At 36.2% G+C, this 25,924-nt stretch overlaps 1 protein-coding gene across 1 annotated transcript in view; it reads left to right on the top strand.

Moving 5' to 3' along the window:
• LOC136025168 (2-amino-3-carboxymuconate-6-semialdehyde decarboxylase-like) overlaps nt 1–25,924 on the top strand; it is a 146,085-nt gene that overhangs the window by 14,710 nt on the left and 105,451 nt on the right. The window contains exons 2-3 of the mRNA XM_065700935.1: nt 5,294–5,491; nt 24,546–24,782. Of these exons, the coding sequence (XP_065557007.1) occupies nt 5,294–5,491; nt 24,546–24,782 (435 nt within the window). The remainder of the gene's footprint in view (nt 1–5,293; nt 5,492–24,545; nt 24,783–25,924) is intronic.

Here is a 25,924-nt window from a genome sequence, read left to right as displayed (position 1 = left end):
TCCTCACTGAAAACCCGAATGATAATGGTAATGGGAAAGATATGTCCAATTTCATCCGGTATACTGACTGGCTCGCAAATAAGCCATACCCGGTGTTTCATTGATCGAATTGACGGGGCCCTTACTGAATATAAAACCCCTTTTTGTCTTTACATTCCCCCTCTTCATATTCTATGTCATTCTGTAAAACTGCAACCCCCACCTTTAAATTTTCATTTGCATTCTCAAAAATGTGTATCCCCTGAAACTTTACAGGACATTGCCTCTTTAAAAATATAGAATAGACTTTAGGTAACTCTGCCCCCTCACCACCCCCAATAACTGCCAAATCGTCCAAATGTGTCTTGCTGATACCATTCATCTTCAGAGGTGTATGCCCTGCGACAAAGACTGAATAATTGAAGCACTCTAAGCACGTATCGAAGGAGAAGTGTTGTACACCTTTATAAATCTTTAAATAAATCCCTATTCCGCTCCCCTTTTCATTATGATTTTCTACCCTATTAAAAATCTTCGCCCAACATGAAAAAACCTCCCTTAAAATTGTGTAAGTCCAGATGATGTGTCTGCATATCCGTTTTTAGGTAATATGAGCACAAATCACCCGTCTTTTCATTCATTTTTTTTATTGCGATAGATGCTTTTATGCTGTCTTGTCGTCTCGCCTCCCTAATCTGTTTTTCAAGAGTTGTCAGAATCTTGCTGACATAGGAGTGTGCTCCGTCTTCTGGATCCGTGTAGATACTATCAATTTAAAGAATATTGAAGGGGTTCCAAACTCAGCTCTAAAAACATAAACATTGCGCAAAGCGGTATCAGCTAGATAAAAATCCAGCAATACAGGGGCTGAACTGGTACCACTTTGTCCTGGCTCCACCATATCAATAGGATGGATGGGCACTTGTTCATCTAACATCCTCTCGAACACGGTACAAGGCACTAGCTGAAGCTTGTTTGCTTGCCATTCCATACAAATTAACAGTCTTGTGTTAATTCTAAATTGTTGGTCAAGCCGCTTAAGACCATAGCAAGTCGTGCCTTGTTTACCTCTCATTCCAGGCAATCTTTGCCTATGTCAATTCTAAATTTTTGGCCAACCTGCCTAAGACTCAAGATGGGCGTGCCTTTCTAAAAGCTAACAAACAAATATTGGTCCAATACGAGAGTTATACTTACTCTCACCGTTTACCCGAGCCATTTACCCAAACGCTTGAAAAACTATAGGTTTCACCTCTCGTCTGCGAGTCCAAAGGACTTGCTGGTCGTGTGTCAATCCTATGACACGGTATTTCACCTTTAGACTAGGGTTAGATTTCACTTGTTTGCCTTTGAGTCCAAGTAAAGTCAGTCCCAGAGATTTTGCATACAAGTCCAGTTGCCATTGTAAGTCACGCACCAACCCAAATCAATCCAATTCTTTCATCTCTTAGTTCTGTGACTATCTACCTTAGTTCTGCCATAGGAATGACGTTTGGACATATACTAATAGGGCTCACTCACAAACTTAATCTCCCTCACATTCACTATTCTCAGGGGGGCGTAAAAGAATTGTCACCGAATTGCATTGGTGATGGTGACAGGATAGCCTCTCAATGTTCTTGATGTACGGCTCTGGTATAGTACGGCCCTCTTTACGTTTATGGCATTTTAGTGTTCTATAGAGTCTTAAAAACTTACTGAGGGGATGTTGGTACCCATTGTCGGGGCTCCAAAAAAGTCTGAGGAGGTCCTTTATCCAAGGTGGAAATACATTTTCGGGGGCCTGGAAAAGAATAGAAAGTTCTTACTTTCTTGGAGCATTTAATGATTTTAAGCTGTGAAAAGAGTATTAATCTGAAGATCCTCAAATCCTTTACAGCTAACGGGCCCAGGGCCTGTTATTATGCTGAAAAGGAATTTTAATCTAAGGATCCTCAAATCCCCTCATTAGAACGCAAAGTTGTCAACACTATAATACATTATTTTTTAGTAGTATGAAGATCCTAGTTATTCCCTCTTTTATTAACCTGAAAAGAATGTCTTACTTTTAACTATTTCCTTTAGGATCGTCAAGAGCAACATCGACAGGGGAAACTAAAAAGAATGTGTTATTAATTTCAGGTACAATTACTCCTCAAACCCTTCAGAACTATTTGGACAGGGGGTCCGTTATCATGCTGAGAAGGAACATTTATCTAAGATCCCCAAATCCCTCTTCTTAGAACGGAAAGTTTTTGACATTAGAGTGCATTATTTTTAAAAGCATGAAGACGTTAGTTATTTCTTCTTTTATTAACCTGAAAACAATGTCTTATTTTTAGTTATTTCTCTCTTTGGACCGCCAAGAGCAACGTCGATAAGGGCTCTACAGTAAGCTGAAAGGAACGTGCTAGTTTTTAAAGATGGGGGAATAACATCAGTTTTCTTAATAGCTCCCTGAAAAATTCAGTTTTTAGCGAAAAGCCCTTCAAAATTTGCAGACAATGGATTATTTTCAAAATAGGGCAATATCATACCACCCCTCTCAGAGGCAGCGACAAGACCCCCTATACCCTAGTTATTTCTACCATTACTAGTCTGAACATGAATATACATTTTTTTAGAAAAAGCGTGTTTTTCTAGAAAAGTAAAGTTTTTAGAGAAATGTTAATAAATTTACACCTAAATTAAGACTGACAGCTCCATCTAACATTTGGGTGGAAGTCCCAACATCTTCGCCATGGGTCAGAGAAGTATAGAAGGCATGACAGATTTGCTGGCATTGGGCTTGGGATCCGAAGGACTTGCATCATGGCCTTGTATTGGAGCCATTGGACTTAAGGGTCCGGCATACATAATGATCGAAGGTCTTGAAGGGGGCGCATCATGGCATTGCACGGCAGAGGTGGTCACATTCCTTCTGCATTGTTGGGGGACTGCGGAAGCCCTGACATTCCCTCCGTGGGCTGCATCATCGCATGTCCTCGCTTTCTTTTAGGGATGAGGGTCCAGATTGTCCTTAAAAAGAAATTAAATTTTACTTTTCCATGAAGTGAAAAACATACATTTTATTTTCAAGACGTCCAACACTTGTATATCACGTCCCTTCACCCATATTACACCTCTTCCCTTCTGTATCGATTCTAGAAAACTATAGTTTTTGTGCTCTCACGATGAAAAAAATCGTAATGATACGGGATTATGAAAGGCAAATGATATATAAACCCCTTTCCTATATGAGGAACTTAAGCCTTCTTAGCCTTAGTAATGTAAAAAAATTTGAATTAGGAAATATCAAAGCTTGTAAATATTTTCTTTGCATCCATGCTCTTGCTATAATATAGTAAAGGAAATCTATTCTTCACATGTATTTCAAACTTGAACTTCTAGTAGCTCACGCATAGCTGCCCTTGTCCCCCAAGCTTATCATCAAAGTTCTTGTAATAAAAAAAATTAAATTTTTAGCTTTCCAGATAACTTAAGCCTTAAAAATTCCGATTCCTTAACATTTGTAAAATTTCTATTGAATGCTCTCTCAAAGTTACTTCAGGTCTAGCTGCCCCCCCTCACTACATCAAGGTTAGGAAGCGGTGTCAGCTTGCAAAAATACAGGGGTACTAACTCTATTTTTTAACGTCTAGGGGGGAAAGATTTGCCTTTTCACTGTACTTTCAATGAAAATACAAAAGCCTCTCCTCCATAAAATACTCTCCAATATTACTGATTTGCTTTAAATCTTCATTATGAATACCTTTTTTGATGTATAGATAAAAATTATGCTTTACCGAAATTTTTCAAGCAAAAATAATATACATTATTCCTTGAATATTGACTCCTTTTTCATGATTAACTAACGACTAATAACTTGTTTACCCTCCTTAGTGAAAAGATGTTTACCGCTTAAAATTGAGCTAATCAGAATTTGAATTTAGATAAAGGCCACCTCCCTCGAAGGTCAAAGATTTACTGTAAATATAACATGTAAATATAACATTTTAAGCAAGGAAACAACTAATTGCATCTAGTTTTCCAGACGAAATGAGGTGTTAAGAGCTACTCTTTTCTTGCAATTATTTAACCATATGCGAGATGATACCTGTTAACGGTACATAAGGTCTAAGTTTGAATATACCCTACGCACGGGGATAATAATGAACTTAACTTAAAAACATCTGTCAGCTTATACAACTTTAGGTCGATGATGCTTGAAAGTGATTTAATAGGTGTCATGACTCTTACAATAAAGAATATTTCGACGTGATGAAATAAGATTAACTTTTCACTGAAAGAATCATACAATAGAAGGAGGGAGGGGTTTCTTATGTGTTTACATAATATAAAGAATTGCAGTCGGTTAAATTTGGATATGCATTTTATCTTTTAGTTGGGGAAGGGATAGAAAAGAGAGGCTTAACTGTTGAACCTTCGAGAAATATCTGTTTTAAAAAATCTTGGTGTGTTACACTCAAAGTCTGATAAAAGACTGTTGAAAAGTTCATTCAATACCCGTTTTTATAGCATTCCCCAGACCCAATAGAAAATTACTTGGTTCCCATTAGAATAATATCGGATGATGCTTCTGTTTTCCTGGAAATAGTGGGATACCAACAAGCCTTTGTTCATAGGAAAATCAATAGTCTCTCTAACGGTTCTTTACATAGGAAATGGCGGCGAAAATCTCTTGTTTGTTGACATGAAATAGCGGGAAATCGTGAAAACATGGGATGATGTAAGGAGCATGCCCTTACTTGAGGGAGGACCCTTGTAGATTTTTTAAACAAAACAATCTTAGAAAACCTGGAGTAAAGAAGCCCCCCCCAGATTTTTTAAAGAATCAGAGAAACTAATAGGTAAAATCCAAAGCCTATTACTTAACAATCACAGGAATCCTGATTTGGCGGGTCCTGAAGGCTGTTTAAGAACTCTTTTAGGCAACATGCAAACCCTGTAACGTAATAATCTTATCAATGCTAGAGTAATGAAGTCCCTGAAGGTTTTCTTAAAAAAAGAAACTATTAAGTAAAATGCAGCTCCAATTACGTAACATGCACCTGCGTTTCTTGGAAAACATTCTCTATGTAACAAGCACATGCTTGCTCTCATGGGAATGACGGGATAGGGCTCTCATGGAATAGCAGGATAGGGCTCTCATAGGATCCAAGGATAAGGCTCTCATTTAAGTCATTATGTGGACACTACTGAGAGGAAATAGAAGGGTATTATAAACAACATTAAAACTTGTAACTTGAAAAAAATTTCAACACATTTTTTTATCTTTATATTGCAGCAAATATGAAATAAGCAATTATTTTTCTAATCTTATTAATCTGTTCAGAAATATGGTTATGGCGGTTGGATACAATTACAAAAGCATGCTGATGATTCATCTAAAGCAGATTTAGTGAAAAATGGTAAAAATTTTCGGACAATATATGAAAACTGCTGGAATCCCATGACGCGAATTCAAGAGATGGAGGACAAGGGTGTGACAAAACAAGTTTTATCCACAATTCCTGTCATGTTCAGCTACTGGGTGAGTGATTCTTTTCTTTACCTAAGACTATCCATACATTCAAAGAAATTTATTTAAACGCCGAAAACATATGTGAAGAAATAACACCATTGACAAAAATTAATTCTCTAAAACCTTTAAACTACTCAAAATAGAGCATTTCTTAACCTCTGCACCCGCCATCATATAAAATTTCCTTTGCAACTTTTAATGGAGTATCATATTCTTGTCAGTGTTGCTACATTAATTAAATTAATTAATTAAATTACACAATTAATTAATTAATTAATTAATTAATTAATTACTGTAATTAATTAATTACATTACATTAATTACATTAATTATTGTAATTAATTAATTAATTACATGGCCACTATCATCATCGTAGCTTCCAATATTCTAATACTGGTTTATATACTTATCTTGCTATTTTTTCCAAACTTTTTTTCAACTGTGAAAAAAAACTACACCCGGGTCTTGACTCTTTTACTTCTTATATCTTCACTGAATCCACCATTTTTACTAATAATACTACCAAGGAAAGTGAAGCTATCTACTTGATAGATAGCTTCTCGTTACACAACATTACCTCTTCACCTGCATTTATTCCCAATCTTAGCGACTTAGCTTAGTCTTAACATTTACAGTCTTAACTTAACTTAACAGACTTAACACTGATATCCGAACCTATTCTTGCTCCTTGAACCCTCAAAATCTCCCAAAAATTATTCATTTTGCTCTCACCTTCATCAAGGACACTCAAATCAACATTTTTATCTAACACAAGAGGCGCTTTGCTTTCCCATTTGATTCCTTAATCAAGCAGTTCGTGGTAACGTAGTAAGGTAACGTAAATAACTGTAGTAAAGAGCGACCTGGCTCAATAGTAACCAAAACTTTAAAATCGGAATTTTGATATCAATGTTTCAAAAGAATTGCATTTTAATGCTGATTTTAACTATATAAGTTTCATCAAGTTTATTCTTACCCATCAAAAGTTACGAGCCTGAGAAAATTTGCCATATTTTAGAAAATAGGAGGAAACACACCCTAAGAGTTATACAGTCTAAACGAAAATCAAACAACCGGATTCTGCGTATTAGAGAACCCTACTATATAAATTTCAAGCTCATATATACAAAAATGTGGAATTTTGTATTTTTTGCCAGAAGACAGATCACGGATGTGTGTTTATTTGTTTGTTTGTTTTTTCCCCCAGGGGTGATCGTATCGACACAGTGGTTCTAAAATGTCGCGAGAGGGCTCATTCTCATGGAAATTAAAAATTCTAGTGCCCTGTTTAAGTGACCAAAAATTGGAGGGCACCTAAGCTCCTCCCTCGCTTTTTTCCCAAAGTCACCGGATAAAAATTTTGAAATAGCCATTTTGTTCAGCATAGTCAAAAACCTAATAATTATTTTTTGGGGACGACTTAAACCCGCACAATCCCCAGGGGAGGAGGTGGAAGTTCCAAACTTTTACCATTGTTTACATACAGTAATGGTTATTGGGAAGGGTACAAACGTTTTCAGGGGGACTTTTTCACGTTTTGGTGGTGTGGATGGGGGGTGGGGTTATGTGGGAGGATCTATCTATGGAGGAATTCATCATTAGGGAAGAGAATTCCCATTTCTAGCATTTATGATTTTCTAGCATTATTAAAAAAATACAATGAGAAAATAAATAAAATAAAAGTTTTTTTTTTTTTAACTGGAGCAAGGAGCAGCATTAAGACTTAAAACGAACAGAAAATATTACGTATACAAGGGGGTTCGTCTCCTCCACGATACCTTACTCTTTACGCTAAAGCATTTTGAGTAATTTCAACTATTTATTCTACGGCCCTGGTGATTCAGGGGTCCTTTTTAAAGAATTGGCTTAAAATTCAAGCTTTAGTGTAAAGAGCGAGGCATTGGCGAGGAAAAGAACCCCCTCATATACGTAATAAAAAAACACAAATATAGAAGTTTGTTACGTAAGTTAATTCGTAAGTTACGTATATTTATTACTAATAAAAACATTTGTAAAAAAATATAAGTTCTAGTTGCATTTTTAAGTAAACAAAAATTGGAGGGCAGCTAGGCCTCTTCCTCCAACACTTTTTTTCGGAATCGTCTGATCAAAACTATGAGAAAACCGTTTAGCCAAAAATAACTAATATGCATATTTTATTTATTCATATGCGGTGAGCCAAAATCAAAACTTGCATTAATAAAAAAAACGTTAAGAAACTAAATAAAAACAAACATTTCTTTTTTTTAACTGAAAGTAATTCGCGACACTAAACCTTAAAACAAACAGAAATTATTCCGTATATGAAAGGGTTTGTCCCCACTTCAACGCCTCACTCTTTACGCCAAAGTTTGACTCTTTGTCACAGTTCTACTTTTGAAAACAATAAAAAACTTTAGCTTCCAGATCGAGGCGTTGAGGAGAGAACCCCTTTTATATCGGAATTTCCAGTTGCCCTCCAATTTTTTTGGTCACTTAAAAAGGGCACTAAAGCTTTTAATTTCCTTTGAATGAACCCTCTTGGGATATTCTAGGACCACTGGGTTGATACAATCACCCCTGGGAAGGAAAAAAAACAAAACAACAACAAAAAAATAAGTAAACACTTTTGATGTATCTATTGGTATCAAAATTCCATTTTTTAGAGTTTCGGTTACTATTGAGCTGGGTCAAACCTTACTTATAGTTAGTACTATAACTGTTACACGAACTGTTAAGGGAATTCTCAATGAGTGACTAGGGAGCGTCTAAAGGCAGTCTGAGTCTTATAACAGTAAAATGCTTCCATTTGTGTAAAAATCTCTGAAGTTTTCAGATAATCAAAATTAGCGGATATAACAAGGTGTTAAATAAAAAAAAAACAAGTTTTTTGAAGTGCAAGTAAGGAGCGATATTAAAACTTAAAACGAACAGAAATTGTTCCGTATATGAAAGGGGCTGTCCCCTCCTCAACTTCCCGCTCCTTACACTAAAGTTTAACTCTGTCACATTTCTACTTTTTAAAACAATTCAAGCACTTTAGCGGAAAGAGCGAGGCGTTGAGGAAGGGACAACCCCTTTCATATACGGAATAATTTCTATTTGTTTAAGTTTTAATGTCGCTCCTTACTTGCAGTGGAAAAAAACTTTTTTTTTTTCATTTAATTTCTGAACGTTATCGAATTAATGCATGTTTTGATTTTGGCTCACCGCACATGAATAAATACAACGGAATTTAAATTTCGTCAATACCTCGCTCTTTACACTAAAGCTTGAACTTTATCCCAAATCCTTAAGACTGACCCCCGAATCACAATGGCCGTAGAATATATAGTTGAAACTACTAAAAATACTTTAACGTAAAGAGCAAGGTATTGTGGAGGAAACGAACCCCCTTTTATACGTAATATTTTATGTTCGTTTTTAGTTTTAATGCTGCTCATTACTTCCAGTTGGAAAAAATATATTTATTTTTTCATTGCTTTATGGCACTTAGTATTAACCAAGTTATATATAGCGATCGTAAATTCTGTCTGTCTGTCTGTCGGTCTTTCTGTCCCGGTTTTGCTAGTTTAGGTACTTCCAGATAAGCTAGGACGATGAAATTTGGCAGGCGTATCAGGGACCAGACCAGATTATATTAAAAATAGTCTTTTGTCCCGATTTGACCATCTGGGGGGGGGGGGGGGTTGGGGGACGGTTAATTCGGAAAAATAGAAAAAATGAGGTATTTTTAACTTACGAACGGGTGACCGGATCTTAGTGAAATTTGATATTTAGAAGGATATGTCTCTCAGAGCTTTTATTTTAAATCCTGACCGGATCCGTTGACATTGGGGGGAGTTGGAGGGGGAAACCTAAAATCTTGGAAAACGCTTAGAGTGGATGGATCGGGATGAAACTTGGTGGTAAAAATAAGCACAAGTCCTAGATACGTTATTGACATAACCGGAATTAATCTGCTCTCTTTGGGCGAGTTGGGAGGAGGGTTAAATCTGAAAAAATTAGAAAAAATGAGGTATTTTTAACTTACGAAGGAGTGATCGGAACTTAATGGAATATTTAGAAGGACCTCATAACTTAGATCTTTTATTTTAAATCCCGAATCGATCCAGTGTCATTTGGGGGGGGCAGTTGGGGCTGGGGGAACTGGAAATCTTGGAAAAGGCACAAGTCCAAGACACGTGGCTGACATAACCGGTTCGGATCCTCTCTCTTTGGGGGAGTTAAGGGGGGGGGTAATTTGGAAAAAATAGGAAAAATGAGGTATATTTTGCTTGCGAATGGGTGATCAGATTTTAATGAAATTTGATATTTAGAAGAGTCTTGTGCTTCAGAGCTCTTATTCTAAATCCTGACCAGATCCGGTGACATTCGGGGGAGTTGGAGGGGGAAATTGGAAATCTTGGAAAACGTAAAAATTGAGGTATCTTTATCTTACGAATGGTTAATCGAATCTTAATGAAACTTGATATATAGAAAGATTTTATGTCTCAGATGTTCCATTTCCAATCCGAATCGGATCCAGGGACATTGGGGGGCTGGAGAGGGGAAACAGAAATCTTGGAAACCGAAAATCTTGGAAAATGCTTCGAATGGAGAGATCGGGATGAAACTTGACGGGAAGAATAACTAGATACGTGGTTGACATAATTGGAACGGATGTGCTCTCTTTGGGGAGTTGAGGGGGGGGGTGGTTAATTCGGAATAATTAGAAAAACTGATTTATTTTTAACTTAAGAATGGGTGCCCAGATCTTAAAGAAATTTGATATTTATAAGGAACCCAGGTGTCAGAGCTCTTATTTTAAATCAGACCAGATCTGGTGACATTAGGGGGGAGTTGGCGGGGGAAACCGGAAATCTTGGAAAACGCTTAGGTGGAGAGATCGGGATGAAACTTGGTGGGTAGAATCAGCAAATTTCGTAGATACGTGATTGACGTAACTGGACTGGATCCGCTCTGTTTGGGGGAGTTAGGGGGGTCGGTGATTTGGCGAGTTTGATGCATCTGGACGTGCTAGGACGATGAAAATTGGTAGACGTGTCGGGGACCTGCAAAAATGACTTGACAAAGTCGTTTTCCCTGATTTGACTATCTGGGGGGCTAAAGGGAGAGGAAAAAATAGAAAAAAAGAGGTATTCTTAACTTACAAGTGGGTGATCGGATCTGAATGAATTTCGATATTTAGAAGGACCTCGTGTCTCAGATCTCTTATTCTAAACCCGACTGGCATTAAGCCTTTGATTTTTCTGTTAAATCAATCTATGGATTCTTAGAATTTTGCTTGAGCTTATGCCACATGAGCTCTAGGCTCTTCCAGCCTCGTCACCACTGTCATATCAGCTTGTAGCTCTTGTATTAAATAATGCTAGAAAATCCTACACTCGGTTCATGGAAATTCTCTTCCCTCATGATAAATTCCTCCATGGAAAGATCCTCTGACGAAACCCCTCCCCCGATTTGCCCCCTCCATAACGCGGAAAAGTCCCCCTGAGAACGTCTGTAGACTTCATAATAAACATTACTATATGTAATAAATCAAAAGTCAAATTTTAAGCCGGTAAATTTGGAGGAAAATGTGCGTGGGAGGGGGCATAGGTGCCCTCTAATTTTTTCGGTCACTTAAAAAGGGTACAAGAACTTTTAATTTCCACTAGAATGAGACATCTCGCAACAATCTAGGACCACTGGGTTGATGCGATCACTCCTGAAAAAAAAAAAAGAAAAAAAAAAAAAACAAAAGAAAAACGCATCCGTTATCTTGTCTTCTGGCAAAAAAAAAAAAACACGAAATTCCACATTTTTGTAGATAGGAGCTTGAAACTTCTATAGTAGGGGTTTTCTGATACGCTGAATCTGAGGGTGTAATTTTCATCAAGATTCTATGACTTTTAGGGGGTTTCCCCCTATTTTCTAAAATAAGATAAATTTACTCAGGCTCTTAACTTTGGATGGGTAAAACTTGATGAAACCTATATATTTAAAATCAGCATTAAAGTGCGATTCTTTTGATGCAACTATTTGTATCAAAATTCTGTTTTTTAGAGTTTTGGTTACTATTGAGCCGAGTCGCTCCTTACTTACAGTTGTTACCACGAACTGTTTGATTGGATTAACATTTCTTTCTGTGAGCTGGGCCATGTAAAAAAAAACCGTATTTACTGTTCTAATGATGATATCTGTGAAGCAAAAAACTGTATGATTTCAAGCTATATCCCATACGTCAGGTGATAAAATACTTTACTATATATATAGTATATAGTTTATAAGCAAAATACCGTGTACTCTACTGTCATATACTAGAATGTTATATTTTATACTATATTCTATAGTACCGGGTGACCAAAAAAGATGTGTACCCATGAAAATTTCAATTGTGACCATAATCAAAAAGCTATTTATTTCAAATTACAACCACACATAATTCAGTTTATGGATGACCATTCAACAGAGTTTCAGCTATTTCTATCAATTTTTAGTCAATTTATGGCTTTCCCAAGATGTTTTCAAAGTGTCCACCATTTCGTTGCAAGCAAGCCTTACTTGTCTGACAAACTTGTCAATCACTTTTACACTCTCCTCTTTCGGAATGGCTCTTGTTTTTGCCGTGATGGCAGTTTTCAGTTCTTCAATTGTTTTTTAATTACCCTTGTATACATTGTCTTTGACGAGACCCCACAGATAAAAATCTGGGGTTTTAAGATATGGTGAGTGCGGGGCCCATTCTACATCGCATCTTCTGGTTATGAATCTCTCTTCGAACCTCTGCCTCTACCAAGCAATGTATAAGGTGAAATTGGCTGTATAAGGTGTGACTCCGATTTGCTGAAACCATTGTGAAGCTCTCGCAATCCCTTTCCAGCGTTCCAGTAACACCCATTACTTGTTCAGAATAGCCACGTAGCGCTCATTGTTGACTGTCTGACATCGGCTGTCATCATCTTCGAACCAAAAAGGCCCATAATCCCGTGCTTGCTCACGGCCACCCAGGCAGTACATTTAACGGAATGAAGCGGCATCTGAAGCACTTTGTCTGGAACCTCTGACCCCCAAAAAACATTGTTTTTGCAATTGACGTGCCCGGAAAGCAAAAAATGGGCTTCATCTGAGAATCAGACGTTCTCAAGAGAGTTTTCGTTATTTCCAAGCACATTACAGAACCATTCACACATTGTTACTCGCTTTTTCTTCTCAGCACTATTTTTTTCTTTATTTGGATCTTGTACGGGTATAGGTGCAGATCCAACTTAAGAACACGCCAGAGTGACTCCCTTGTCATTCTGAGTTCTCGGCTGCGTCTAAACACTGATTCCCAAGGGCTCTGTCCTACTGAGCCCCTCACTGCATCAATGTTTTCTTCTGTCCTTGCGCTCTTTTTTCCTGCCTGAATAAGTTCTCCCTCTGGCTTTAGAACATAAGTCCCCTTCGGTCCCATGTTCTCTGGACTTAGTAACCCGACAAACAATCGTTGATTTTGGTGGAAAATTGCGACAATGGAAACATTTTGAAACTGAATCTGTACACTCTGTCGCAAAATAGGTCTCCAAGAAGAAAGTCTTCTACTGATTTGTGAAAGACATTTTTGGGGCAACTATAGCTGCAAACGATCATCCATAGGTCCATCTCTTAAGTCCTGCAACAGAAAAGACATTCGTTAATCAAATTTTGATACTTATTCAAAATATATAAAATTCATGTTTTAATGTTACCCTTCAAAAGTTAGGAGCCTGAAAATATTGCAAAATTTTTGGAAAAGGGGTGAACACTGCCAAATCATGAATTGATCTTAATGAAAACCACACTATCAGATTCAGCGCATCAGAGAACTATGCTGTTGGGGTTTCAAGCTTCTATATACAAAGTTTGCATTTTTTTGCCAGAAGAATGATCAATTATGAATGTTTTTTTTTTACAAGGGGTGATTGTATCAAGCCCGTTATCCCAGAGGATCAGCAGAGGGCTCATTTGATCAGAAATCAAAAGTTCTAGTGTCCTTTTTAAGTGACCAAAAATATTGGAGGGCACCTAGCCCATCCCTCACGACTCTTTTCCCCCAGAGTCACCTCATCAAAACTTTAAGAAAGCCATACTGTTCAGTATAGTCGAAAGATCTAGTAACTATGGCTTTACGGATGACTTGAGTCGTCGGGGAACGGCTGCAACTTTTGAACTTTGCCCATTGTTTACATGTAATATTGGTTATTGGGAAGTATACATATATTTTAAAGGGTATTTTCCAAGGCGGGGGGAGGTAAGTGTGAGAATCTGTCCTTGGAGGGATCAATCAGGGGGAAATGGAATTCTCCTTGGATGGTGAGTCGGAATTTCTTGGCATTACTTAAACAACGATCAGAAATTAAATAAAAAACAATTTTTTCAACTGAAACTAAGGAGTAACATTAAAACCTAAAACGAACAGAAATTATTACATATATGAAATATCATTACGTATTTATATTTAATAGTTTTACAGATCTAAAATGCCTTCAGTGTGCCTTCAAAATTTGTGATTTACTGATAATTGCAATACTTATTATTCTTAGACTTTTTGTTTCTGATTTGTCGTTATTGTAGAAAGGGACTTCCTAGGTCGGATTGGTACCCAATGGGGGCCTGATATTGTATTTAGGTTATTTATAAATAATACGTATTGAATGAATGAATAAATGCATGTAATGCCCATCAATGAAAAAACAGATGGAGCACAAAAAAAGAAAAAGGAAACGAACAGCAAAAGACACTAATTCTTCCGACACAAACAAGACAAAAACACAACAACCAGAAACAAATGCCGGCTATTGCTGCAAAATCTTGGCCCACGGGTGGAACTTGACTGACAAATTATATCAACCGATTTGCGACAAAACCGCTTCTTCAAGGTTGGTAACACCGTACTGGCGCGTAACATAATTATTGCTTGTCCATGGTGGTATTGCATGGTGGTAAACGCAGCAAAAACTTTGCATGCTTATAGTACACTGAACACAATTTCAGTCTATCTGTAGCCATCAAGATGCACCAAAAGGGGCTCAGGTAGAGATAATGAGGCAAAACCAAAGCATTGTGCACTCGGGTCAACAGACTTAGGTCAAACTTCCGCTTATTTGCCACTATACGGCTATACGTAAAAGAAGACCGCTTCTGAAAGTGAGAAAAAAGTAACCGCCTGGTCTCTAACATTTACCATCCAATAAGAAGGCCCAGATAGACAAGGTCATCCGCGGCCTCAATAAATGAAATGACCAATTGTTACGCTCCGACCAGCATCGAATTTCAAATTTGCCCAGATAGACAATGTAATCCGCGATATCAAACAGTTCGTAGTAACGAACTGTAGTAAGGAGTGACCTGGCTCAGTAGTAACCGAAACTCAAAAAAATGGAATTTTGATACCAATAGTTACATCAAAAGAATCGCATTTTAACGCTGATTATAAATATATGTTTCATCATGATCGGTTATACCCATCAAAAGTTACAAGCCTGAGAAAATTTGCCTCATTTTAGAAAATAAAATTTTGATACCAATAGTTACATCAAAAGAATCGCATTTTAGTGCTGATTTGAAATATATAGGTTTCATCAAGCTTAGTCTTGCCATCAAAAGTAACGAGCCTGATAAAATTTTGCTTTGTTTTAGAAAATAGGCGGAAACATCCCCTAAAAGTCGTAGAATCACGACTGCGTGTTTATTTGTTTTTATTTCTTTTTCCCCAGGGGTAATAGTATCGACCCAGTGGTCCAAGAATGTCGAAAGAGAGCTCATTCAAACGGAAATTAAAAGTTCTAGTGCCCTTTTTAAGTGACCAAAACATTGGAGGATACCAAGGTCCCCTCCCACGTTCATTTTTTCCCAAAGTTACCGGATCGAAATTTTAAGATTGCCATTTTCCGCATTTTTTCGCATTGTCGAAAACCTAATAACTATGTCCTTGGGGACGACTTAATCCCCCTTAGTCCCCAGGGGAGAGGCTGCAAGTTACAAACTTCGATCATTGCGTACATATAGTAATGGTTATTGGGAAATTTACAGACGTTTCCAGGGGGACTTTTATGTGTTGGGGTGGGGGGAGGGTCGAGGGGAGGGGCTTACGTGGGAGGATCTTTCGATGGAGGATTTTATCATCAAGGAAGAGAATTCCCATAAAGGAGGCGCAGGATTTTCTAATATTATTTAAAAACAACATGTATTGAGTCCTCCTCAATACATTGCTCTTTACGCTAAAGTGTTTTTAGTGATTTCAAATATTTATTCTACGGCCTTTGTGATCCAGGGGTCATTCATAAAGAATTGGGACGAAATTCAAGCTTTAGTTTAGAGAGCGAATTATTGACGAGGGGGTGAACCCCCTCAAATACGTAATAAAAATACAATGTAGAAGTTCATTACGTAAGTTAATTCGTAAGTTACGTATATTTATTACTAATATAAAGGTTCGTAAAAAGAAAAATGTTTTTTTTACATTTTTAAGTACCCTAAAATGGGAGGGCAACTAGACCCCCTTCCCCACCTCTTTTTTATCTAAATCGTCTGGTGAAAACTATGACAAAGCCATTTAGCAAAAAAAAAATAATATTTGAGTTCCGTTTTAATTATTCATGTGCGATGAGCCAAACTAAAAACATGCATTAATTCAAAAACATTCAGAAATTAAATAAAAAAAAACAAGTTTTTTTTTAAATGCAAGTAAGGAGCGACATTAAAACTGAAAACGAACAGAATTTTTCCGTATATGAAAGGGGTTTTCCCCTCCTCAACGTCTCGCTCTTTACGCTAAAGTTTTTTTTATTGTTTTAAAAAGTAGAACTGTAACAAATAGTCAAACTTTAGCGTAAAGAGCGAGGCGTTTAGGAGGAGAAAACCCCTCTCCTATACGGAATAATTTCAGTTATGTTTAAGTTTTAATGTCGCTCCTTACTTGCAGTTAAAATTTTTTATTTCTTATTTAATCAGCAACAGAATCAATAATTGTTACGCTCCGACCTGCATCGAATTTCGAATTGGCCCGGATAAGCAATGTCATCCTGAGCTCAACAATAGAATCACCAAGTGCTACGCTCTGACCAGCATCGAATTTTGGATTAACAGCAGTCATTCAGACTTTATAGTATAAAACTCGAGTCCAACATGGGTATACTCTCGTTGTAATTTGTTGGAATTATTTTCAAGTCCACGCAAAGACCGGCTCAGGTTCAATATGTAATCTGCATAACCAATCAAAGACAAATCAGTACCACACAGAAAATAAGTCGTAATTTACTCCTCCGGCTTCCTAGATGGCACCGAAACAAAAAATAATAATTGCTCGATTTGGTTTAATTTATGTGCCTTCTTGGATTCAGTCTTCCAGTGATGATTTATGTAAAAGGACTATCAACTTTATAACCCTCTGTAGCCTTATTTCCACATTGATACTGGTTAATTAGTCCATGTTGTCTTTTGTTAGTTTGAATTTTTTTTCTTCGCTGTTTATCTTTTTTGTTTTGTTTTATTTATAATACTCCGTACTTTGTGTTTTTTATACTTTTACGGGTGATAAAGTTCATTCATTTATTCATTACTTTGATTGTCGCTTAATATTACTGTTATTAAATACTGTCGGTGACGAAATACCGCGTTTTCTTACCCCGTTCTTTACCAAAAGAAGAGGATTTCCCCACGGAGAAACAGCAAAATTATACAAGAGGCATATTTACTTGTACATGTCAGCCAGCGGGGCGAAGATGCAGAAGTCAATATCGGCCAAACCCTAATCCAATATTATAACCTCGTGGAGAAGCAAATCAAATGCGTGCCTTACATCATGGGCAATTAAAGCAATTCTTTCATCGTGTTCTTTTGCATCAACTAAAGTAGATACTAAAGTGAGAGTGCATGATCACATCCAAGGCGAGACTAAAAGCCAAACTGATGAGGATGAACTATGCATTATTTGCAACTCTTCAGTTATCAAATTCACAAAATTTACACAAAATATAGCTGTAACCGTTATTGGGTGAAAAGACGAACGCTAAGAAGGAGCATTGTTCTTCTTAGGTATAGGAGTCAAACATTCAATTGAAAAAGAATCAGGGAAAAATCCCATATTAAACATCATTTTGTTAAAGGAGGACCAAGTGTTCCACTAACAATTTACCACACAACGACAAATGCTGTGTAGGAATCCTATCATGTTTTCTCTTTGCAACAATCAGTCCCGGACTAGATGCATGCTCAAATAAGTCATGGAGTTTCACTTTATAACTATACTGCAGACGAGAATCTGGTGCAGAAATCTTGTTTTAATAAAGATCAACCCATGAAGAAAGTGGTATAAGAGACGGTCTTTACAAGACTGAATCACACCTTATTCGGCTGTGACCAAATTTCTTCCAAATAAGACCAAACAATAGAACTATGATGCAGAGGAAGCTGCTTTGCAAACTGGCGTCCAGCATAAATTTACAGTTCTCGCAGTCTTCCATCGTGCGGTTTATCCGCTTCGATCGAAACTGAAAGCCAAAATTTAGCAGAAAAGCAAGCATTAAGGAAGTTATAATGAGTTAACCAGCCAATTTCTCTGTTCGAATTTCTACTCGACTAATAGGTACTGCCAAGTTTTCTGCAAGAGATAGGGCATGAGTAAGTTCACTGCAATAAATTTTCAGCCTAACTTGAGAATCACGCATATTCTTTTTTGAGAACTGCATCATTACGTATGACGTACATGGTCTAATTTAGATGTACTACCCGAATTATGGACATAAGTAAAACTGTCATTCTTCGGTGCAACTACATAATCAACATTGGACCAAAAATAATACTTGGACGATCAGAATCGTCAGAAGAATTAAGCTGGTCGATTAGATCACAATTGAAGTTATCAGTCATCATACAGAATAAACCCTGCTCTTTTGCTTTTAGTAAGCTTTCAGATAAACGAGTAGCACTAATGGAAAAAGTGTGTCATATCGGTCGTCGCGAAACTTTGTGGGCAGATATATGTTCAGCATAACAACATTCTGAATTCTAATTGCTTAAAAGTCACTTGGCGAGTAAAAAATAGACGAAGGAAAACATGACTTCACATAGGTTGCTAGACCACCACAAGGCCAGCTTTAAGACTGAGAGAGGCGCTAAGCGACTGAGAATGCTTGATGATCAGTTTATAGTTCCAAAAGGCGCATGTTCAAAGTAGGTGCAAAGTGCTCCTGATTACACATTGTGTCACATTTAAATGAAAAGTCCTTGAACAAAAAATAGACTAATGTAGCAAATTCCAATTTAGATTCCACGAGACAATCGCATAAGACGTGGAGGATGCTCGATTCATTTCTTATTTACACCTTGAGAGGGTGGGTTCTAGATTCATTAAGGTATGGCCTTAGCCCTGTTTATCGTCTTATTAGCCGGACACCCTGCACTGCAACATGTGTAACCTTTCTTTTTGCACAAGATGCAGAACATATCTTTAGTGTACATATTGCCCTCATGGAGATGTGGTCAGAAGCCACACAGGTACCACAAACAGGTGTCAGTACGCAGTCGGCCGCTATGTGACGGATTCCGTGGCAGGAAAACATCTTTTTGGGATAAGTATGAACTCTTCTACAGATAGTTTCTCATAGATGACCCGATCTGATGCTGCAAGAATATTTTCGAGATCCTTCCTGGTCCCGAACTACAGCTTGAACAATTTGGAGGGCTCAAAGCTACTGATTTCTATTGCTCTTAATTCACTTGGAACAAGGGATTCTATATCAGTATGACTCATGTTAGGTGGACCCTATTTCAGGGCGGTAGTAAATAGTTTCTTTTTGAGCATGGCAGCAACTTCAGGCTTACTAGCTTTCATTTTTCAACAGTCCTCTCAGCAGATGATTTAGATTTAATGCACAGTTTCCAGTCCTGTTTTGACTTTCTTAGCTCACTTATTTCCGCTGAGTCGGGGCAAACGCTTTCGAAAAACTGCTTACGAGGGTCGGAGTTATCGACAGATCTTGGCATTTTGAGAACAACGGCATAAGATAGCCAGGGACAGACAAGTACTGGATTGGCAAAGCCTGTGACGCTACTTGCCAATGGGCAATATGACTCTGCGCTTTAACTGTAGACATAAAGTTCTTAAATTCTAGGCATATATCGTTTACCTTTCGGGTTAGTGTAGCGCTTGCCTCAAAAAGAATTGTAGGGACTTCATCTGGTGCATATATATCGAACTTCGGTAGGGCCACTGTATTTTTATCACGAGAGTCGGAACTTTCAAAATGTCCGCAAAAGTCTTTGTAACTTTTTGCCTCTTGGTCTCCAGAGCAACATAGCTCTCCACAGACCAAAAACTTTTCTTCACTTCTTTCACCTATATGATATTAGTATTCACATTTCCTTTTGATTTCGCCCGCACGGGAAAATTCAGAATAACGTTTTGTGCTAGTTCATTCAGCAGCATCCCACAATGTACCTCAATAAACAAGGAAATTGTCAGTCCCCGTTCACCTTATCGTCGCAGAAATTAATACATTTTGTTAATGATAATGTCAATGCTATTATGCAACATTACCTGGCTATCTGTTGTATTCAAAACTTAAAATAATGACAACAGTCAACAGTAGCAATAGTAACAGCAATACTAAAAAATTAAATAGATAAAAAAAAAAAAAAAAACAGATTTCAGAACCGTAAAAGTTAAACTAACAAAATGAAGTTAACAAAGCACTGAACTGAAGACTAAAACAACAAAAGACAATTAAGCTGCTGTGGATTGTTGATAAAAACTGTTTGAAATAAAAGAGTAGCTTTGTTAATATGCATTTAGTTTTAACCTAGAACTCGCTGCTGCTCTCTACTTTAAATTGCTGTATAGATGACAACCTATTCTTTTTCTGTTAGTGGATCTAGTCTCTATTGTTAGGAGATCTCTATTGTATTTTGGTGTATTTAAAATTCCAACAATAGGGATCACTCTACTTTAGGATTTCCAATGGTCTGAATACCCTTGATGTCCTCTAAGATCTTCACCACAATATCTGCCAAGTCATACTCTGCATAAGTGATTGAAAACTAGTCTCTCAGCCCTTTCATTCCCTTTCCCTTTTCTCCATCCCTTTTTTACTTCTCTTTTTTCACTTTCTTGATCCTTTCCTGCCGGATTATGTCAAGCATGCTAGAAGCACTTTAAATGAGGCAAGAAATACTACTAAACCCGAATACCCTTGATTCCCTTGACGACCTTCACTAAAATAGTTTCATATCTCAAGTGAATAATTACTATTTATGAATATCTTTTCTTAAATAACCTTTTATTAACCATTCAAAATAGCATTAATTGAAAAATTGAATTAACTTGAAAATTGTATTATTGCAGGATAGTAAAATTTAAAAAAAAGAAAAAAAAAGAATTAATGAAGGAAATAAATAGAGTATATTAAACAACGGATAAAGAAAATAAAACTCTGTAAATTTCTAACGGTACTTAAAATGTAAAAATAGATGTGTTGCTAATAGGCCGTGTTGTCATTTTGAATTTTTAAGCTTAGACAGATACTTTTCATACTTAGTTTTTCATTGTTTTTTCAAATAATGCTAGAAAATCCTGCGCCCTCTTCATTGAAATTCTCTTCCCCCATGACCAGTTTCTCCATGGAAATATCCTCCCATGTAACCCCCCTCAAATCTCCCCCTAAACAAAAAAATACCCCTGAAAACGTCTGTACACTTCCCAGTAGCCATTACTATATGTAAACACAGGTCAAAGTTTGTAACTTGCAGCCCCTCCCACGGGGACTACGGGGGAGTATGTCGTCCCTAAAGACATGGTTATTAGGTTTTTGGACTATGGTGAATAAAACGGCTATCTCAAAATTTTGATCCGGTGACTTTTGGAAAAAAATGAGTGCGGGAGGGGGCCTAGGTGCCCTCCAATTTTCTGGTCACTTAAAAAGGGCACAAGAACTTTTAAATTCCGTTAGAATGATCCCTCTCACGGCATTCTAGGACCAATCAGTCGATACGATCACCCCTGGGAAAAAAAACAAAAAAAAAACAAAAAACAAAACAAAAAACAAATAAACACGCATCCGTGATCTGTCTTCTGGCAAAAAATGCAAAATTCCACATTTTTTAGACAGGAGCTTGAAACTTCTACAATAAGGTTCTCTGATACGCTGAATCTAATGGTGTGATTTTCGTTGAGATTGTATGACCTTTAGGGGGTTTCCCCCTATTTTCTTAAATTAGGCAAATTTTCTCAGGCTCGTAGCTTTTGCGGACCTTGATGAAACTTATATATTTAAAATCAGCATTAAAATGCGATTCTTTTGATGTAACTATTGGTATCAAAATTCAATTTTTTAGAGTTTCTGCTACTATTGAGCCGGGTCGCTCCTTACTACAGTTCGTTACCACGAACTGTTTGATAAGAAAAAAACGATAAAATTGTAGAAGGGGATTTACACTAACTTTATTTAGGGGGATTTTTTCTTTTTTTAGGGGATTGGTATCTAACTTTATTTTGAACCTGATTTAGGTGATTCTATCTCTAAAAGGATCAAAAACCGATGAAAAAAAACTGATCCCGGCTAAAATCACATAAAAACTATGGTCTACTGAAAAAGTAAGGAATTAGGCTCAAACTAATCTTCAATATAAGAGATTTGAAAGATAGATTACTTTATTTTTAGCCCATTTTAGGAGTTTTTGACGCTAACAAGGTTGACAGACGATCGTTAAAAGTATATTGTGGTCTTAGTTATTTTGTTCTACCGCTTCAAAATAGTATACTGATTTTTTTTTTTAATTGACCTACTACTCAGTTATTGAGACCATTACCCTAACATGACAGATTAAGCAAAATTTGTATTTCCGATTTTAGTTTCCAGAAAGATATATTAAAATTATGTTCATGATGTCAGTTGAGAGACAAATATACGCTTTTGTTTTGAACTAAACGGTAACCAACTTTCCAACGGTAAACACGGTAACCAACCAACGGTAAACGGAACCCAACTTTCAAGAATCAGCTACCTGACTAGCAGAGTTGATTGTCCTTTCCTCTCTTCAGCCTGTTGACTAATGCCCTGTTGACCTATTTTCTCTTCAACATAGAGGATGTGTTGTGGCTATTAGTATATAGTGCCAAGTCGGGAAAGATACGATATATTCAAATGCTAGAGTCACATGAATCGTTATTTATTAAAAAGACAACAAAATGAAATAAAAACTCACAAAAAATTGATAGTAATTCCGCCCCAGCATACATGCTCTGATCTTTTCAATCTCACATTCAATTCGACCGTTAATCAAAAATTCATTTATTTCATAACAAGTTTGAAATGAATATAAGTGCGCTATATAAAAAAATTGTGTTGTGGGGCAGCTTTTGGTTGAGCTGCATCATTTCTTCCAAAAAGCAAGTTGTCTAAAATGATTGAAAACTATGGAAAAATAGCAACAATAATGAAGTTCGAAGGGGGTTGAAATGTGATTTTGGTTACATATCATCTTCAGTTCCCCCTGATCGTTCTGATCTGAACAAGTTTCCAAGAAAAATATCTATTTCACATACTAAAATCCCAGTTCTGAACCTTCATCCCACCCCTAATAGTTTTCTTTATCTGCCCATCATAAGATTGCTCAAATTATGCATCTCTCACTGATATGTTATATAAAGTATGGATTGAAAAATATAAGAAAAAGTTGCGGCTTTGATTGAGCTGCCCAAATTCTTCCAAACAGTAAATTGTCTAAAATGATTGGAAATTACGGATAAAAAACCCAGCAAAAATCATGAAATTCGAAGGGCAGTCAGGCCAAACTTATTACGCACGAGCCTGATTAATAGCCGATTGCAGAAAAATCTTTCCCAATTTTTATTTTGTTGAGTGACTAATTTAGGATTGATTCAAATAAGTATTATATTCAGGATATAAGGTGTGTTGTGCTATGTTCAATTAATGCTGACGACTTTGAAGGTAAAAGGCCAATCTAATCAAAAAAGAATCCCTGATAACGGAAGTAAACATCCAGTTTGCACATAGACCATTTAGTTCATAAAGCCCCTGTGTCTCAGGGCTCCAAGAAATCCTTACACTTCTCGAGACAGTGGACACTTCTTAATCACATTCATAAAAACCTTTATTGTTGCCCCCATTCCCGAAAAATACGAGCTTACATACCTGTCTGGTAGGTGTGATGTTTTAGAAGTGGGTGGTTTTAATGCCCAAACGTCTGACTTTCAGAGACAATTACATTTGCGCTATCCAAAAAAATTGGGTCCATCCTAAGGAGGACCCAATGACGTTTTTTGGGAAAAGGGTGAACCTTAAACCTTCCAGTACATAAAATAATATTATAGACCTTTTCCCAAATTCTTAAATACCTTCAAAATTTATTTTAATTTACCATGGCTCGGATTTATTTTAGTTGAACTGGTGCAAAACAGAAATAGAGAGTAAAGAAAATAAGATTTTTTTCTATTATTATTTTGTATGTGTCTTCAACCTCATTTTCTCATGGCTTAAAATGTATATACGTTTTAGGCTAAGATCTTTATCTTTTCTATCTTTATAGAATACAAAATAAAAATATAGAAATATTAGTATATAATCATGTATATTAAAATAAAGAACATAGAATAAAAACATAAATGATATAGATGAAAAACCGTCCAAGACTTAAAACACCTAAAAAATGATTAAAAGTTTAATATTTTGAGGTTAACTCAGAGGATGCTGTAGATATATTCTTTTTATAAAAACGAACGGTGTTGCTGACAAAAATAGCCTATATGATAAATTCGGAGATGCTATGTGATAATCATGTTAATTAGGAGATGCCTTGGACTCGTCTATCCCGTCTTCTAGATGCCAGTATTGCTGACAAAAAAAGCTAGTTTAAAATTGATCTAAAATTAAATATGTATCTGAATAATGAAATATCTTAAAAATATATAAGCTTGAAGAAAGATAAATATACAACCATAAATTTAAAACATTAATATGCAATTTGAAATGTTATAAATGCAAATTTAGCAAAAATTAAAATATAAAATGAGTAAATATATAACTTAAAAATAAAATAATATGAAAATGTAAACTTTTTTCAGGCTAAATCAGAGGATGCTTTAGACCTATCCCGCATTTTGAATGACAATATTGCCGATACCTGCTCTAAGCATCCACAACATTTTATTGGATTAGGAACTGTACCACTTCAGTCTCCACAGATGGCAGCAGAGGAGTTGAAAAGATGTGTAGTTGATCTGGGTTTGAAAGGAGTTCAAATTGGCTCGCATGTAAATGATTGGAACTTGGATGACAAAGAGCTAGAACCATTTTGGAAGGTAATTTTAATGGGTCAAACAATAGTTAAATCGATTTCCTCAAGTTTTTCGAGAAAAATTGTGTCCTCCAAGATCTTACGTTCATAAATATAAGATTGCTAACATGAAGAAAAACTTGTTTACTTTCGCTAACGTTTATTTTCGTAGAGATCTTACAAAACCCAATTTTCTGTCGGGGAAACTTAGGGAAACACAGAAAAACTTGGGAATTGTAGAAATATGGGTTTGATAGACTAATTTCATTTATTTATGTATTTAAGAGTGTGAAAAATAAAAGTTAGAATACAAATAAAAAATAATCTAAGAAGCAACTTGAGTTTGTGAAATGCAAAGGAGGCACATTACATAACATACAATTTTAAAGCATATTGGAAATACTCAAGAATTTACACGGATCTTTTGGCTTTTATCAACATTGGATGATGTGTAGAACAATAAGTTGTTTTACTGGATATCTAAGATTCCCCCTTCCTTTTCTCCGAGGGTAGAAAAAGAGTGTTTGGAAAATTTAGAATATCCAAAAAACTTCGAAATATCTTGAGTATCTATCTTATTAAACGAGCAATAATTGTACCTAAGGATGTCAGGTGATTGATTTTCTTCAAACGATAATTTTGACAGGACCTGTGCATGTCATCATCAGGTTCAGATTCAGGAATTTGAAACTGATGATGACAGGCACAAGTCCTGTCGAAGTTATCGTTTGAAGAAAATCAATTAACCGACATCCATAGCTTAGGTAAGCTTATTACCATCTACCATTATCATGTATAAGAGTCAGGGTGGCCTCAGAGAATATATATATATATATATATATATATATATATATATATATATATATATATATATATATATATATATACATATATATGTATGTATATATATATATATATATATATATATATATATATATATATATATATATATATATATATATATATATATATATATATATATATATATATATATATATATATATATATATATATATATATATATATATATACATATATATATATATATATATTTATCCCCGGCGTCCCCCCCGGGGACGCCGTAAAACTACGTAAAACATGCGAATATACAACATTCTTCGCTGTCCCATTGTCTGTGCATATAAATAGCATTTATATTCCTTGTGT

The sequence above is a fragment of the Artemia franciscana genome, chromosome 1 (genome assembly GCF_032884065.1).
Source record: "Artemia franciscana chromosome 1, ASM3288406v1, whole genome shotgun sequence".
Taxonomy (NCBI): domain Eukaryota; kingdom Metazoa; phylum Arthropoda; class Branchiopoda; order Anostraca; family Artemiidae; genus Artemia; species Artemia franciscana.
This window is presented reverse-complemented; position numbering and strand designations above follow the sequence as displayed.